Source organism: Podarcis erhardii (assembly GCF_964252035.2).
Source record: "Podarcis erhardii genome assembly, chromosome: 7".
NCBI classification, from domain to species: Eukaryota; Metazoa; Chordata; class Lepidosauria; order Squamata; family Lacertidae; genus Podarcis; species Podarcis erhardii.
In genome coordinates this window covers 46633996-46653130 of record NC_138511.1, presented here as the reverse complement: position 1 = coordinate 46653130, position 19135 = coordinate 46633996, and the positions used below count along the sequence as shown (strand labels likewise).

General features: G+C 39.1%; 1 protein-coding gene across 1 annotated transcript; it reads right to left on the bottom strand.

Moving 5' to 3' along the window:
• Nucleotides 1–1666: 1666 nt before the first annotated feature.
• On the bottom strand, nt 1667–19132 carry NAE1 (NEDD8 activating enzyme E1 subunit 1). Its single transcript, XM_081871951.1, has 20 exons — nt 18985–19132; nt 17552–17655; nt 17406–17466; nt 16792–16822; nt 15324–15395; nt 14558–14637; nt 13585–13694; nt 12803–12912; nt 12013–12075; nt 11075–11138; nt 9916–10007; nt 9755–9814; nt 9539–9672; nt 8635–8710; nt 6823–6862; nt 6186–6272; nt 3920–4012; nt 3515–3629; nt 3380–3429; nt 1667–2125 (listed from the first exon to the last, which is right to left on the bottom strand). Exons 1-20 carry the CDS (start codon nt 19050–19052, stop codon nt 2016–2018), a joined length of 1620 nt encoding a protein of 539 aa, XP_081728077.1. The 5' UTR covers nt 19053–19132; the 3' UTR covers nt 1667–2015.
• Nucleotides 19133–19135: the final 3 nt, after the last annotated feature.

The window sequence follows — 19135 nt, the reverse complement described above, 5'->3', positions numbered from 1 at the left end:
GTAACCTTAGTCTTGGGGGATAAAAGTCCCAGGGTAGTTCTCATCCTGCCTCTGAACACTCACTGGAAATGCCCCTGAAGCTTAACTTTAGTGCTGAGGTTTAGGATCAAGATGTCAGAATGTAAATTGTTCATTTTACATAAGTTTCATGCCCTACTATTGAGCTTCAAGAGGCATGGAGTGGTGCAGTTTTAGAATGCAGACACAGCTCTGGATCTAAGCCAGCAAAATCAACACCTGCTTTCCAGTATTTTAAAACCACCAAGTCACCCCACAGATTTTTTCAGGAAGGGGGTCACTTCAGAGGTGTGTTTTAGATATGGGAATTATTTCACCTCAGATCAGACTTCCAGGTCTACTAGTTGGTGAGGAAGTAATTAACGTGCCATCCAGCCGTATTGGTTTGTCCATGAAAAATAAGGTGTACAAGTAATGCATGCACATGCACAAAGGTGCCTAATTCACATGAACAAAGATCGCACATGAAAATGCCTCCACTGAAAAGCAGGGTGAGGCAATCCACAAGCTTTGATCTTGATTGGGTTGTTTTCACACATTTATTTTAAACACCAAGTGATAAAAATCCGTATGTGAACACAAAGGAGCCACCTCTGCAACAGTGATAAGTTCAATTCACACAAAGCACTGGAACTGCAAGCAGATGGTAAATATTAAAATCTCATAAAAACCTGCTCACCAAATAAAACATTTCATTTTACCTACTTAGTATGCCTTTTGCTTTAACAGAGCCAATACTATTAGCTATAGTTGACATGTCCAGCATGCCACAGCACCAAATCACTGTTTGGCTTACATGCATGAGCCCCTTCCTAGAATGCCGTTTCAAAATTGACATTAAACCCATGGAAGGGATTATCCCAAATCATATACTTCCTTGTTTTGCCTGCCTGTAAATTGGGTAGTGAATAATATGTACTCTTCCATCACACTAGATCAGGCTTCCTCAACCTCGGCCCTCCAGATGTTTTTGGCCTACAACTGCCATGATCCCTAGCTAGCAGGACCAGAGGTCAGGAATGCTGGAAATTGTAGTCTCAAAACATCTGGAGGGCCAAGGTTGAGGAAGCCTGCACTAGAACTAAAATCCATGTCAATTGATTTGCAATTCTTTTAAACTTGCCTTTGATCCCATGGAGCCTCAGGGCAGTTTAGAACAATCTTAAACTAGGGTACCTCCTCTTGTACAAAGTAACACCAATGTACCTACCAAGTATGATTCCCCACCGCCAATAAATCCAATTCTTGAGCAGTCTCCTCTAATTCACTGGAACTAATGCTAACATGATCATGTACGGTATGTTTGTACAAACCATCTTCAAGTCCAAGTCTTTCAACTAATCCCAGGAAAACATATTTAATCCTTTCCCCAGCAACATTACAGATACTAACAACTGAACTATTACTATAAGTAAAGGAGGAGAAGCAGCCAAACAAATATATTGGGAAGACCAAGAACAGCAGTTTCTAAAATTGCTATTACTACACATTCTCTTCCAGAATGCTTTAAATCTTGTTCATAGTTTAATATATTAATAATATTCAAAGGTGCATAGTGCGTTAGTGTATTCATTGGTTTTTTAAAAATCCTCTTTCTGAACAAAAGCAGTTTACGTTGAAAACAACACTCCATATTATTTGCTGTACATTTGCTTCAAAGAGGTATTTATTTAACACATAGGTTAAGAAACACTTTTCGGAGTGATATGAGCAGGCTAATAGCAATGGTCTGTATTGGGTCCCACTCCCAATAGCACAGAAGAAAAATGCTGCTTACATCTAAAATAATATGATGTTGATAGTGATGACAGTCAACCTATTCCAGTGCCTCTTATTAAAATACAAGATAAAAATATTTATTACAGTTCAGAAGAACATTTAATAATCGGGAAAAATTACAAAGAAGGGAACGTGGCAGCAAATATAGCAGCAATCATTTACAGAACAAACTGCAAATTAAATGCAACCACAGTTTTAAACAATGTACTGTGCTTAGCCTATAACTTGAATGTTGCAGATGTCTGTGACATGCCATTGTAAATGTAGGTGTTATTAAAAATTACAAATTGTTTTGTAATTATTTTCACAGCCTCTTGAGCAGCAGCTCCTGTAAAACAGCAGGGGAATTGGAAGAGAAAGGAACAAAGTTAGAACTTCATAACTCAATTGATGCAATACAAAATTGTTTTTCTTCAACTGCCACTTTATGCCAGTGAACTGAAAATAGAGCATAACAATTCCCATAGCCAACTTCACTCAGTGGTAGAGAGCAAACAATTTATTAATTTTAGGACATTTTTATACTGCTTTATATATAGACTCTTCAAAGCAGCATACAGCAAAACCCATGAACCTTGTTAAATAATATCTGTAGTCACAGTAAAGCAGAGTCTACAACATGTTTCTTACCTTGAACAATGTGTACACATTGGAAAGATTTCAGTTTTGGAAATGATATACATTGTTTTTATCATAGCTGAGTCAAATACACTACTATCTCATATCTTGAATTCTACATAGCATGTATTCCAAACACTATATATTCCACAGACATTTTAATTTTGACAAGTAGGTTTAAAAACAATTCAAAATGAACACTTCATTGTGCACCTTCCATCTCTACAAATCTATGATTCTATTATTCTTACATCAAACTATGTTATTGTTTTATGGTATGTCTGTAAGTTGTCTTGAGATGGATATAAAAGGAGTCATAAATTACCGTATTTTTCGCTCTATAACACGCACCCGACCATAACACGCACGTACAGTGGTGCCTCGCAAGACGAAAAGAATCCGTTCCGCGAGTCTCTTCGTCTTGCGGTTTTTTCATCTTGCGAAGCAAGCCCATTAGCGGATTAGCGGATTAGCGCTATTAGCGGCTTAGTGGATCAGCTGATAAGCGGCTTAGCGGATCAGCTGATAAGCGGCTTAGCGGCTTAGGAAAAGGGGGGGGAGGAAAAAACCCCCGCAGGAACTTGCAAGACATTTTCGTCTTGCGAAGCAAGCCCATAGGAAATTTGTTTTGCGAAGCACCTCCAAAACAGAAAACTCTTTCGTCTAGCGAGTTTTCCGTCTTGCGAGGCGTTCGTCTTGCGGGGCACCACTGTAGTTTTTAGAGGAGGAAAATCCGTAGGCATGCCACCCGTAGGCATTCCCTCCATAACACGCACAGACATTTCCCCTTACTTTTTAGGAGGAAAAAAGTGAGTGTTATGGTGCAAAAAATACGGTAATTAATAAGACAAGTGAAAAAACTTCCACTAGTGTTAAAAAAGAGAATATAAAGCTGTAATATTTTTTCACGTGCTAATAAGTGTACCGCTAGAGAAGAACTGGTTGAAATTATAGTATTTCTTACCTCCCAAAAATGCTGCAATCATATGTGGCTCAGCAGCTCCATAGCGACAACTACACCGGAAAAACAACATTGTAAAATTTGTAATACCAAAACAAAACCCAGGAAAACTTTATTTTTATTTTATATAGTACTTACAATTCATGAACGTAATCATCCTTCACTGTTACAGGTAATCCATATTCCTGAAGAAAACTGTTGAGGCAAGATTTCAGTTTTCCAATGTCGTCTTCCACTTGATAATTATAAGCACCTGGAAATGATTTTTAAAAATTGTACATAGATATAATTTTTGTAAGAGAAGATAATTTTTAAAAAAATCAAATGATTTAATAAATCTCTGTAATCTAATTTGTAAAATATATAGAGGCATAATAATGGTATATGCCTCAACCACACAATTAATCTATATATTTATGAACACAGAATATTATTAAGGTTATACCCAAGGGCCACTTAAGGAAATTTTCAATTTATTCATTGTACTAAACACATATTTTGCTAACAGTGTTGCAAACTGGGCAATATTAAAATCAAATTTACCTGGATATCTCCCATGGTGTTTAAAGAATCTATCCACAGCTCGTAACATTAAGTACAGCACCATCTCACTATCAGGGTTATCCATATGGGAAACTTTAAGGGAAAAATAGTGTTAATTGTGTAACAATAAGCTGAAGAAAAGTGTTGCATTGCTTTTATAAAAATCCTAAAATCACCTGAACTGAAATTCATTTTCACAAGAAATTGGTTACACAAACATCTCTGTATGGTTTGTGAATTAAAGTCAACAGACATAAATGTGTTTGACCAACACTGGCGTTTGGGGACCCAAATGCTGTGATAAAAGGTAAAGGTAAAGGGACCCCTGACCATTTGGTCCAGTTATGACCGACTCTGGGGTTGCACGCTCATTTCGCTCTATAGGCCGGGAGCCGGCGCTTGTCCGCAGACAGCTTCCGGGTCATGGGGCCAGCATGACGAACTGCTTCTGGCGAACCAGAGCAGCACACGGAAATGCCGTTTACCTTCCCGCCGGAGAGCGGTCACTATTTATCTACTTGCACTTTGAGGTGCTTTCGAACTGCTAGGTTGACAGGAGCTGGGACCGAGCAACGGGAGTTCACCCCGTCGCGGGGATTCGAACCGCTGACCTACCGATCAGCAAGTCCTAGGCTCTGTGGTTTAACCCACAGCGCCATCCGCGTCCCTCAAATGCTGTGATAGGTACTGCCTAGTTGCTAAGGTCTATGTTCTGGGATAAGTGCTCAAGAGGGTGGTTGCCACCGAACTTCAGCTCTTGGATGAAGATGATTATCTAGACCCATTCTTGGGTTCCAGCCCAGTTTCATAACCAAAATGGTCTTGGGTCTCTTTAGATGGATGACCTCTGTTAAGAGAAAAGGAGGAATGAAGCTCAGTAACATCCCTTGGATTGCTCAGCAGTTTTTTATATAATTAATGGTATTTCACTAGAACAGCTCTGTGGCTTGGGTGTCAGAAGACACAGTGGTTCCACTCCAACCTGCAGGGTGGATTTCAGGCAGGTAGTCTTCAGGAAGAGCTGCTGGGTCTCTGTGAGATTTCCCAACATACAGTCATGTCTCCCATGCTATGTAACATCTGTATGAAACTGGTGAAGCCATCAGGGATTTGAGGGCAGGGTGCCATCAATACACTGATGACACCCAGCTTTGTTCTCCTTGGCATCTGACTCAGGTGTAGTCTACAAGTTCTTGATTGGGCTTGGATACAATGGTGGGCTGCACAAGCTGAGACTGAACTCCAACAAGATGGAGTGCCTGTTACAGCTTTGGCTGATTTGTCGGCTACGGTCATTCCTGGACACGGATAGCCATGCCACAGTGACTTGTGCGCTGGAAGCCTCCCAGATAGACAGATAAATGACTGTAATGTGCTCTGCATGGGGCTGCCCTTGGAGCTGGTCTGGAAGCTGCAGCTTATGCAGAATGCAGCCACCTTATTACTGAGTAGATTGGAATACCAGAATGATGTTAACACTGGTCCTGAAGGAGCAAAAATGGCTACCCATGTGCTACCAGGTAAGATGCTTGTATTAATTTATAAAGCCCTAAACAGCTTGAGAGCTAAATATGTACCTTCTCTCCTGGTGGTGAATTAAAATCGGGGGGCGGGGGGGGGGAGCCCTGTTAATGTTTCCACTTAGGTATGATATCTGCTATGCAGCAACCCATTTAACAGCCTCCACTGTAGAGCCCCAATTGTGGAATATTCTCCCTCTTAAAATTCATTATAAGCTGTTTTGTTTTCTGCTCTGCATGTATTTATATCACTATGCTGCTGTTACATTGTATTTTAGTTCTGTTGTGTTATATCTCACCCTGGGCTCATTGTGATAAGAGGGTTAAAATGTTTTAAAATAAACAAAGGGAAGGACTGATCATGTGCCAAGCATTTGAGGTTTTTCCCCTGAGAATTTCCCCTACTAAGTCAGCATGAATGGTTCATGTATGTCTACAGATCTAACAAAATAATTTCTGAAATTTGTTTTCACCAAGAAATAGCAGAAGAAAGTTGCACTTTCACTCTCCTCATCACTGCTGTAACCATTAGCATATCCCATCTATAATAAGGCACAAAGATCAAAGCTACTTTGGGGTCACACATTTCCCCGTAACTAAGATCCCAATTCCATTTTCCATGTTACAGCAGAAACAAAGGAAACAACAGAATGACATAATCCCTTTCAGGTCATTATTTCCACATCACTGTCTGCAGATGAAAACACAGTAAAAGAAGACTGTAGATAATAAAGTCATGTTCTTACTGATCTCATCTTTGTTTGAAGTATTCAAACCATACTCTTCAGAAAGAGATCTACACCGCACTACTTGAAGAAATGCTGAATTAGTGCCTAAATAGAGTTGGGAAGGAAGATAAGAGAGAAAAGTATGTGTAATGAAGGGATAGCATTTTTAAAAAACAAAAACAACTAGCCCTTGAAACCTAATCATTTAAACAAAAAACAAAACAAAAAAGGATAAACCTGGCAATTATATAAAATTCACTGAGTTATTTCTAGTGGCTTTGTAAGGATTTGAACCTCCTGGTCCACAGAAACGCTAATGTGAGATGCTTCAAAGATAGATTTTCTCCAGGCACTAGAATGACACCAAAAACTCTGTAGAGACAGAAATGTTTATGCATATACAGTCATGTGAAAAAGAAAGTACACCCTCTATTAATTCTGTTTTACATATCAGGACATAGTAACAATCATCTGTTCCTTAGCAGATCTTAAAATTAGGTAAATGCAACCTCAGATGAACAATAAATGACATGTGTCATGATTTATTTAACAAAAATAAAGCCAAAATGGAGAAGCCATGTGTGGAAAAACTAAGTACACAGTAACAAAGACAATGTAACACAGTATAAGCTGAGAGAAAACCATGAATACTTACAAAGTAGTTTCAGTTCTTTCTGAGAAATAGATTCTGGTGCCTATGAAATAAAGTGTCATGTTAACATGCCAATTCTCTTAACACAATTGTTTTTAAAATGTTCATTAGATGTTTGAAGTCACATTTATTTAAGTAGAATAATCTTATTAAGCAGCCACTTTCTCCTAATTCCGCATTGTCATAAGAATAAGTAGCAAATAAGACAAGAAAATTGAGGAATATTGCCCTGATTCAGTAAGACTGATAGTGTTTAAGAAAGTGTATGCAAAAATATTGTAAACTGTATGAAGGTTAAGAAGGATGCTAGATTATAAATCTAGGCACCATTAAAATAGACGAAATGAATTATGAAGATAAGTTAAATTTAGGAAAAGACAAATTTTGGATAACTATTAGGCTAAGCTTAATTTTTTAAGGTATGAAATAAACGTATCTAAAATCTGAGATACAACATTGGAAAATTAGATAATAAGGATGGAAACAAGGTGATAAATTGCTGGTTTAAGTTTTATAATTTGGAACGCTGGAGCGGGAGATGTGAGGAAGTCCAAAGAAGATAAGAAAATATGCTATGATATGTACTATTGTGTTTATTTATTTGTATTGTAATCAAAAAACCTTTAATAAATATATATATAAAAAAGAAAGTGTATGCTCAATATAAATTTGCTGCTTTGGTGTAAACTGCTTTGTTGCATTATCTTTTAAAAAAATGGTATTATGTGGTAATGATTTTCTTGTGATGAAATTTCTGCTGTTGGATGAGCTGCTCCAACGTCACAAAAGAAAATAAGGCCATAGGGAAAGAAAGACATTGGTCTTTGTTCCCACTGGATGCCAGCAAGAGAGAAAAGGCAGGAAAGCATAGGGTGGGGGAAGAGTTTGGGTTTATTTATTTTTTAACTTTGAAGGGGGAAAGAAAAAATAGGCAGAAAAAATAAGAAGAATCAAAGAACTGGCAAGGTAAGAATTAAAAACAAAAACAAAGGAGTGAGGAGCAGTTTAAACATATTCTGTTTAAAGGAAGGAAAGGAACTGGAGTGGAGGCAAAGACTCAGGAACTAGTTGATGCTTTGGTACCATGTGACCCAGCCTTGGGACAGTGAGTATGTTAGTCCACACTTTACTGGATGCCTCCATCACACAATTCCTAGGAATTAGAATCTTCCATGAATTTTCACGGCTGTAACATTCATCCCAGTCACAATGAAACAAGGAAAGTCACATGAACAGTGGTGTCTTTTAGTTAAAGGCTCCATACCAACACGGGACGCAGGTGGCGCTGTGGGTTAAACCACAGAGCCTAGGAGTTGCCAAGCAGAAGGTCGGCGGTTCGAATCCCTGCAACGGGGTGAGCTCCCGTTGCTTGGTCCCTGCTCCTGCCAACCTAGCAGTTCGAAAATGCAAGTAGATAAATAGGTACCGCTCTGGCGGGAAGGTAAATGGCGTTTCTGTACGCTGCTCTGGTTCGTCAGAAGTGGCTTAGTCATGCTGGCCACATGACCCAGAAGCTGTACAATGGCTCCCTCGGCCAATAAAGTGAGATGAGCACAGCAACCCGAGTCGGCCACGACTGGACCCAATGGTCAGGGGTCCCTTTACCTTTACCATCCCAACACAATATGTGATTTTATCATTTTTTAAAAAATCTACTCGCAATTATCAACAGTTCTGTCGATCAAGTACAAACCTGTGAGTACAGATCATTAGCTCTTTAGATTGGGTCATTATATAGGAGCCGCTTTCCATGTTAAGATAGAGAAGGAAGATTAAAGAGACAGAAGATTCAAAACATAACTTTCATTAGCTCACCTTGCCTAATGACTGGAGCAGCTTGGCAGCATAGTTAGCCACAGCTTCGGCATCTTTCTTAGCTTTGTCACGATATCTTTTTTAAAAAGGGGCAAAAACGTAAGACCAATTCCAGAAATCAGTAGGCTTCATCTACATCAATATTCATTCTCATGTTACAGATTGTCAAAGACAAATGAAAAGACAGGGACTGCGCCAGCTTCCTAAGATCTATTTGGATTAAAATTGATACTTAGAAGGTCATTATTACTTTATATGTTTTTGTACCGAAACAGGAATCTCTGTACAAAACAGGCATGTGAGAAACAGCCACTGAAAACTATTAATATTGCCATCTGCTTGAATTCACTTATCAGGAACATGAACACAGTTAAGGGAACAAATACCTTTACGGCTAAGTAGTTAGTGGAATGAGCAGCATTCTAAAGATTGTAGTCCCAGAACTTACTTCTGAGAACTGCCCTGTAAGTGAACTACAGGTAATGGTGCATTGGCAATTCGTTTGTGGCTGAAAAAAATACTACGGGGAAAACAATTACACATTTGGTTCCCTTTTATTGAGCTCTGAAGGAAGAAATGCTAGAGATCATGGAACAACAAAAATCATTCAAATCTACATGTGCTTCTATACAGCTGCTATACCCTGTCTTACACTGTCGTGTCACCCATGCTGATATTGCTAGTCCAATTGGATCACAGGCCCTAAGAAAGTGGCAGACTCTCCTTCCCTGGAGGTTTTTAAGCAGAGGTTGGACGGCCATCTGCCATGGATGCTTTAGTTCATATACCTTCATTGCAGTGCGTTGAACTAGATGACCCTTGGGATCCCCTTCCAAGTCTACAATTCTCTGATTTATCATTCAATATTTAATACAATATAAAGTGAAAAACAGACAATACTTACATATTTTGCAGCTTGATAAATTTACTAGAATCTGCTATCATATCTGGAATTGTGCCCCGGACAGGTAAATTTCCTCGACCCTCCTTTGCCACAAATTCCTTTACAGCTCGAACCAAGATCCAAAAGTGTGGACTCTTAAGGGTAAACAAAAATATCACACTAACTTTTTCTATTTAGATAAGCAGAATACAGAAGCAAGCTGTTTGTGTTTATTACCTGCTTTGAAAGAGTGATACAACGATCGTCACTGAAAATGTCTTCAATACAACCTGGTATCTAAAGGAAGGGCGGGGGGGGGGGAACAAATTTAAGCAAAATTTCCAACAAAGGATTCAGTAATTATGCGACTAGAATACTGTGGAGGAATCTTATTTTACCTTAGTAGCAGCTACAGCTGTGTTCACGTTTTTAATAGCTTCTTCAAAGTTTTCTTCATCTTCTAGGCCTCCATTTTCATTTTTTAAGATTCCTAATAAGAATAGAAAAAGCAGGACTTTAAACATAGATGATCTTCATTATTATTTAGCTCCTTAAAATTCAAATGACTTTGTCAGGTTCTCTTAAAAGTTGATACTTCTGACATTTTTATGTAAATTGCCTTGAGATAGTGGCTTCTAAGATTAATACATTAATGATGGTGATGATAAAAAAATAGTAATACCATTTATGCATATTTTACATGTATTCTTAAAGCACAACAGAGCTCAAGATAAAGCTGCAACGCTAAACCATTGTTTAGTTCTACATAGATGAACCTCCAAAGTGAAGCCCCTGCTCACACACCTCCCATATCCCGGGAGGAAGATTTCTGCTTAGTTTTGTAGTGCTGTGTACAATCTAGGGATCCTGATTTAAAACACAAACAAAATGATTATTTAAACAGGACAGCTTTATAAGCTGTATCTTGAAGTTGATTTCCTTTAGAAACTAAGCATTGCTAGCTTGAAATATGGGCCCCTGGCTTGCAAGCAATGCTAAGCAAAGATTCTTTGAAAGTGAAACTAAACCCAGCAGCAGGATAATATAATAATAATAATAATATCATTTATACCCCAGCCACTCTGGGCGGCTCCCAATCGAGTGTTAAAAACAATACAGCATTAAATATTTAAAACTTTTAAATTAAATATTAAAATAAACTATTTTTAAAAAGGGCTGCCTTCAGATGTCTTTTAAAAATAGGATAGCTGCTTATTTCCTTGACATCTGATGGGAGGGCGTTCCACAGGGCGGGCGCCACTACCAAGGATGAAAGGGGACAGAGTGTGAGAGCGTGATGCTTCACTTAGACTTGTGAAGGCTCATTCATATAGTGCTAAGTCCTGGGTTAACTCATGAGCACCCTGACCCACTTGATGCTACAATTTTCCTGATCCCTGACCAGTGGCTATGTTGGCTGGGGCTGATGAGACTTGAAGTTCAAGAACATCTGGAGGCCATAGGTTAGCCGCCCCGCCCCCCATATTAATATATAAAAATGTATTTAAAAATACTGCACCTTTGGTATATTGCTAATAAGCTCTTGCTTGACATTACCTTGCCTAATCATCTCTCGGAAGGCTTCCTTTTCTTTGTAGTTCTTAGGCATCTGTCCACTGTTCTAAATAGAAAATTATATATGTGAACTATGTAAAAACAAAGAGCGGCCAACTAGCAAGAGAGTATTAAGTATGCATCTGTGTTCCAGCAAATAGCAGAAATTGTTCTTTGGGGCACTATTTTCCATATTTCTAACTATGTCTGACCAGGGGTAAGCTATCCAGGCATTGATGTTCTTTTTAATTTATATAAAGTGAAATCTTTACTTGTTTTAACATTTACATTAAAAGCAATTATCAATGTTTAACAAAAACAGCAGCAGGATCTCAAGCTTAATCAAAGACGATAAATCAAGGCAAGTGCCTGATACAGTTGTGTATTGGTGCAGCACCCAGGTACGGAATCATACAAGGTTCAATTGAGCCCTATCCCCACACACACACTCCCCAGAATACAGGCCAACCTGGAACACAAGTAACTTGTGAGGCAGAAAATGGCGTCTGAATAGGGATATGGGAAGTGCATACAGACCTTCAATTGCCTGAAACAACTGCCTGCCCATGAACTTACATGCTGAAATTGGTGGGTGAGGGATAAAGGAGAACACAAGGGAATAGGGTATTACTGAATCCGGGGGGGATTCCCATGCAGGTACTTTGCCTATATGCAACCAGATTTTTAAAAACATTTTTGTTCCAAATAAATATATCTGGAGAGCACTCAACTGGTTTGCTTTTTAACTGCATTTCTACACACAATCTGGCTGTTTAAATTGAGTTGGTCAGTAGGATTTAAGCAGCCAGCCACACACCGGACTGCAGCCTCTGTCCTAAAACATATAATAATAGCACTTAAGCTTCTTTGGGAAGCTTAATTTCCATAGGGCTGAAAAGAAAGCACCAACATGTTAGAATATTACCATGGTGTCTACATACTTCATTATGCCATTTTTCTAGATACTTGGATACGATCACAATCCATGGAATGTGGCTGTGTTCCTGCAAATGCAAAATTATACTTGTTTTAAACAGATGAATACAGCAACCCTGAAGCATGGAAGCTGTTGAACTAAGTACAGGTTCAATGCACCACAAAAATTCAGCATTCAACAAAAACAGATAAATTAACTGAACTGCTTTCAATAAACAGGTGTCATTAACATACTTGCAGAATAATTCTTCCAAATTGTGCAACAGATCTGAAGAACCCACACAACTTCCTCAGCTTTATGAGTTTGCATGTGACTTTGCAAGTTGCCCATTAGTGAAGACACAGAATTTTCTTCTGGTTTAAAATCCCAACAGCATTCAGGTGTGGCCATAAAGCCTTAAATAATAATCAATGATTTAGTTATTTTGAGCTATTCAATGCTTCTTGGGCTACTCGCTGTGGTTTTACAACAAGCTTATGTTGGAAGTGTATGGAGAAGCAAACCTGTAATGAAGGCTCTGGTTCAAAAAGTATGCTTAGCAATTTTTTTCTTCAAACAGGCTTCACACTGCTTATCTCATGGAATTCTACTGCAGCATTAAATTCTTCAAACTAAAACCAGAAACTAGAATAGGTGAATTCACTGCAAGTCTCAAACTCAAAGCACTATTTTTAAAAAGAGTCTTTCGTAGGCATTAGTTACAGCCTGTAAGCCACTTCTCTTAAAATGAGTGTGTGGATTGTCTCTAAAGCCTGCACCCATATTGCTAGACAGAACACAGAGCTTATACTAACCTTTTTCTCCATATGATCCAAATCATAAGACTGAATGTGCTCCTTCAGTTCTGGAAAAGGATTGTCCAGTCTCAAATCATCCAATGCATTGTCTGGGTGAGATTCCACAACTATCAAAATATTGAAAGAGATTTTGATTTGAAAGAAAAGTTGATGATAACATATTCAACTTTACATGCTATTTATCAACATGGTCCATCTAGCTCAGTGTTATCTACACTGATAGGCAATGTTTTCTAGGATTTCAGACAGGGTTTTCTTCCAGACCTACCTGTAAATGCCAGAGATTGAACCTACAATGCGGATGCTATCACTGAGTAATGCTACCACTGAGTAATGCCCGTTCCCCTCTGGAAAAACCTACTATTTGCTGGAGAAATGGCATACAATAAAAAGTAGAGGTAGTCAGATCTACAGCTTGGGACTGGATTTTACATCTAATTTTGCTACCAACAAGATGAACTACATGATCACAATCCATTTCTAGATTATTATTTTTTAGTATGTTCACTCACTATGAAACACACTGAAGTGTCTCAAAAAATCTGTCATGTTACAATTCAATAATAATAACATTTTAAAAGATGGGCATGTATAAGCTATAAGGCAGATGTGGCCAACATGGTATCTTTCTGATGTTGTTGGACTACAACTCCCATCAACCCTGCCCACTGCCCGCACTGGCTTGGTCAATACAAGCTGGAAACCAACAATAATTGTAAGGCACCATGTTGATTACCCCAACGTAGGAGAAGCTCTTAATTATTAAATGAATCTCTTACCTGGGTGTTCTTTAATAATGATTCTCATATATCCTATTAATCCATAAGTCCTACAAACTAACAGCGGAATGTTATAATTCCAAAGGACTTCAGCAAGCCTGAGTAATGTACTGAAAAATATTAAGATATGGAGTCAGAACAAGAGAACAGAGAGAGAGAGTGACTGCTCTATTGCAAAAAAGAAATATTTTGTTCTTTAATAGCAGTCCACAGCCTATATTTCTGTTGAACATAAAGTTAAGTAATCACAAAAGTTATTTTAACCAGCACCTCAAGATATAGTGTATCTTAAATAATTCAAATTTATTGTTTTAAGTATATTATGAAAAATAGAGAGCAATGTAGCAACTTTTTCTGAATCTTTATCAGAGTATAGAGATGACTGAACTCCTTTATCAAGATGCAGGCCACAAATTAAGTAGAGAATTCCTTTATAAGGAATGGTACGTTAACAAGTTGATTACCACAGCAGATCTCCTTAGGGCCAAACAAAGCATTTAGAAACAAATGCAACACTGGGAAATCAGACTGTTGTTTCTCTACTACAAAGCAAAGGGCAGAAATAATTTATGCACGTTCCCTTTGCAACCCCCACTTCATTCCCATGCACACATTTTCTGGGTCGGGTATGGACAAAACATCTAAGGAGAAAGGTTGCAAGGACACAATTTCCACTCCTACCCCTTTTGCAATACCTAAAGAACTCAGGTTTCTAGAACATCTAGTTTGGCCCTTATCTAGTGAATTTCCCAGCCAAGTGTGTATTTTTTTGGTTTCAGTGGAATGGCAATACCTAGAGGAAAACACAACTTAACTAAATGGAATTGTGCTCAAACATAATGGAAATCAATTGGATGTAAGCATTAAAAACAAGGATGATACACTAGCTTTCTCACGTAATTTACATATTCATTGAAAAAGCCTGAAGAATATTTGCATTTTACATGATAATGTTAATTTGATTCTTGCTTACCTCTCTGGGAGTTGAGTTGCAATCACTATATTAAACCGGCAGAAAAATGAAGGATCATTGTCCAGAAGTTTATCTGGATTCTTAAGAAAATGCATTAGACACATACATATTAGATCATTAAGCAATTACTTATAGAAATATTAAACATTAGTTTCACTTATTGGGCTAAGTGCATGAATTGCAAACTTACTTTTAATATGCACATATATGTAGGACTAAGGTTAACTTAACCCCCCTCCTCTCCAATTTAGGATTTTCCTAAATCCTATAGATATGAACAAATCAACCCCTGGAATTTTCTGTCACATTCAAGCATCAATCAAGGCATCAACCACATAAACATAGCAGTTACCTCATTCACTGTGCACAGAACAGTGATAACTGTATGGCACAATTTGGCCAAGATTCACTGTCACATGCACACGTTTTAAAGCTGCATTAACAACTGCCAAGTTCACCCTACTTTTGGAGTAAATCTATGCTCTGCTATAATATCAATTCACACAACATGAACAGGATTTGCTACTTAAGTGTGGCTGATGATAACTTTTCACATCAGACCTTTCCAGTGTGATGCAGTGATGACAAAGGGTGCTGTGGAGGAGACAGGATGCTACAGAACTCAGCTGGCTTGGCTACCATTTGCCTTCACTTGTAATTCTCTAGTTGCATACCAAGGTTATAGGTGGCATGCACATACAACCTTCTCTTTTATACTTCTCCAATTGCCAACACTCCAGTATACACAAGGATGTTTGCTACAAACCTCTTCCACGAAATTTCCGGAGACATCATTATTCAATTCTTGTAATAGTTCTGTGGCGCACTGGGCTCGATTCTGTTTAAAAATAACAATTGGAAGTATTAGACTGTTATGACTACAATCCTATGGATGCTTACAAACTTCTCTCACAAGCGTGTTTGGTGGGGATGCAGAGAGGGATGTTCCCTCTCCTTGTTGGCTCTCTCCTTGCCGTCCTTCTGTCAATAGGTCCTTCTGTCAACAAGACATTCTTGTTCCAAAAGGTTTTTAGGAACTGGCTGCTTTTAATAAAATGGCTGTGCTGTGCTGTTTTTATTTCAGTTATTTGTATATATATAGTTTTGATTCTCTATCAACATTTAATTGCTTTTAATGACTGTTTCGCTGTCCCATATTTTTAGCTTTTCTTATTTTTATCTGTAAGCTGCATTGAGTCCCTGTCAGGGAAAAGGGTGCGCATTGATACTACTACTACTACTACTACTGATTATGGTGGAATTTACATTTAAGTCAACATACAAAGAACTAGATCCAAGGGCAGCCCCACATAGAACACATTACAGTACCCCAGCTTCAAGGTTACCAACACATGGAGTCGTCAGGTTATGTACTGCTGATGAAAAGTGGTGCAGAGAAAAGAGGACAATGGAATTTGATGTGGGCTCTACTTTCTCACAGGCACTAGCATAGCTAGAGGGGGAAATGACCAAAGTTCTGTTTGGGTAGAACATGCTGAACTTTGCATGCAAGCAGGTGGCTAAGAAGTCTTAATTTTGAGTGAACTAATTAGAACAAGTTCTTCCAAGCATTTGTGTGAATTTGTAAGGGTTCTGATTGGCTCTTACATAATTTGCAATCTGTTTATCTGTATTTTAGTTATATTATTTAGTTATGTGCTGCAATTCTGTTCACTCCTATCTGGAAGTAAATCCCTTTGAACTCATTGGGAGTTACTTCTGAGTAGACATGTATGAGATTGCACTGTTAATCTCTTTATTATGAAAGAGAAAGTAAAATATATTTCACCAGGTAGGTCCAATGTACTGCTATTGTTAATCACGTTCCATAAACATGTTTCAAGGCAATGTACAAAACAGAATGAAACAGCTTAAAACAGTTAAACATAACACAGAAAACAACAACAGATAATTTTTTTAACAATTCAAAGTGGACACCCATGGCAGAGACCCATTCATTCACCTGGGAAAACATGTCAGAACAAAAATGTATTCAACTGTTTCCGGAAAGTGCAAATAGTGGGCTATTGTCATATCTTTATTCCATAGAACAGGGGTTGCCATACTGAAATCCCTGCTCCAAGTTACTGTGGAGTGGGCTTTTGAGCTCTTTGGAACTTTAGGAGAAGTTATCCTGTAGACTACAGTGACCTACTGCATAGGTAAGAGATAAGATGGTCTCTCAAATAATACAGAGTCACTTTCCTAATACAGCACATTTAATATTTTCTTACCTGGCCAATGCTGCTTCTTTGCAGGAAAAAACTAAAAAAAAGCAGAAAAAGCAACCACACATTTCAGAGTTTTAACTTGATGAAACATTTCTCAAAATAAAATATATCACTTTATGGAATGTACTCCAAGAAAACAGCCCAAACACATTTCCTCTCTCCAAGAGGAATGTTCTTGTTGGAATTAATATTTTGGATTTTTGTAATTCAAGTGATTATGGCCCTATCAACAGCAGAACATTGAGACAGTGGAAGAATGCAGTAACAGGACCCAATCAGTCCCAATTGGGCTTACTCTAAGCACCAATTAATTTATCAGTGCTTATAACAAGTCACACTTGCCAAAGACCAACCAAGAGCACATTCCCAGCTGTTTCTGCATAGCCACATCTTTACTTGCCCCACATGCTACAGCACTGTGCTCCTCAGAGCCCCACTGAATTCTTCCCACGTATTTTAAATGGTAATTTTGAAATAGGCCTGGTACAGACAGAACATTTCCCAACCTGCCGATCATATAGTTTAGATGTCAGCAGTGTCCCTATGGGTTTGCAAGCAACTCAGCTCCCACACCTAAACACACTCGTTCATTTTCAGAACTATGGTGCACACATTACCTATTGCCAACATCTTCACCGGTGACTTGATTCCCATCAACAATTGTAAACGATCCAACACCTTGAAGAAACAAATAAACATGGTGCTTACACCAAATTACAACTTTTCTACTCAATGAAAGTTGCACATTTGTTTTTATTTATACCTGGCAGAACTAAGTTTTTGAGGATTTCAGTTCCTGTGGCTGTTGCATTTATCACACAAACGTGTGCAGATTCTAAAGCTTCTTGTCCGTGGTCACCCCATAATCTGCAACACAAAAACACAGACATCATCAACATTCCTAATTCAAATTTTGAGAGAGGATGCATACAAGAAATTGATGCATTGATAAAGAATGGTTCAGAACATCACTGTTAGGTGTTGCTTCTTTATATAAGCATGGAACTGAGTATCTTAAAAAAACAACTAACAGATGAAATGAGAAGTGGCTAGTCTTGAAAATGGAACAGGACAGAAACTTTCGTATAGTAATTATAGTGTTAGATCAAGATTGGGGAACAAATAGCTATTCTGATGTTGTTGGATTCTCGATTCCCAGAAGCCCCAGCCAACATGGCCAATAATCAGGGATAATGGGATGTATTATGGAGGACTACAGGTGTTAAGACTTTGACTAGAAAGATCCAGGTTCAAAATCCCACAAAACTTACTAGGTGGTCTTGGACTATGCACCATCTTTCAGCCTCAGCCACCTAACAGAAATACTATGATGATGTGGCCCTGAACTCCTCAGAGGAAGAGCACAATACAAATCTGTCAGAGTGATAGAACAATTGGCTAAAAGAAGGAGAAAGCTTGATTTCTAACAGACTCAAGTTAGAAAATATAGTATGGTTTTTGAGCACTTTAAGGAGGTTTGTAAGCATTATTTGTAATGTTTATACTGTGCTTAAAGCTCCAAGGAACTCAGGCTGATGTGAACATAGGTCTTCCCCTTCCATCATCATAACAAGCCAGTGAAGTAGGGTACGCAGAGAGCTTTAAACCTGCACACACAACAAAGTGCTCCTTTGGGTCAGAGGCTTTTTGGCTGTCGCTGGGAACAATATAAAAGTTACACCAGAACTTGCTAGGGAAGAAGAGGCATCTGTTAAAAGTGAAGCGAGTCCCTGAGATGTATATCTGGCATAGGAAGGAGAGAGATCTCTGCTGGAGGTGGGGTGCACCTGTCCAGCGTAAGAAGCCCCCGATCACCCACTGAGCTCCATGGCCAATGGGAGATTTGAACCTGGGTCTTCCCAGTCCTGAACAGACGCTGTAACCACTAGACCCACACTGCCTTTGTAAAAGTTTGTTAAGGGAGCTGTTCGCTGTTGTTTTTAACCCCTAGGCTTAGCCGAGAGAGAGAGGCCTTGGGCGGGAGGAGGTGGAGGGCGTCCTGGCTCCGGTGCCGCCGAGGAGAGTCCCCTGAGCGGCGCCCCTAGGAAACAGCCAAGGAAGGATCCTGCCCTGCAAAGCCTCTCCAAGCCCCCTGCCCAACCCGCCTCCCTACAAGTGGCAACGCGAGGCGAGCCGTTCCCCCTGCGCTGCGCCCAACTAGCCCTCGTTCTCCTCCTCCTCGCCCTCCAGGCCGACCTGAGCTGCCGGTCGTAGCGCTGCTCCTTCAGGCTGACTCTGCCCTGCTGCTGCACCGTCGCCGCCATGACGCCCCTTCGCCGAACCGACGATGGTCCTCTCCGCCGCACTTCCCCAAGCCTTCCTGAAGGGGCGCAAGAATGCTCAGCGT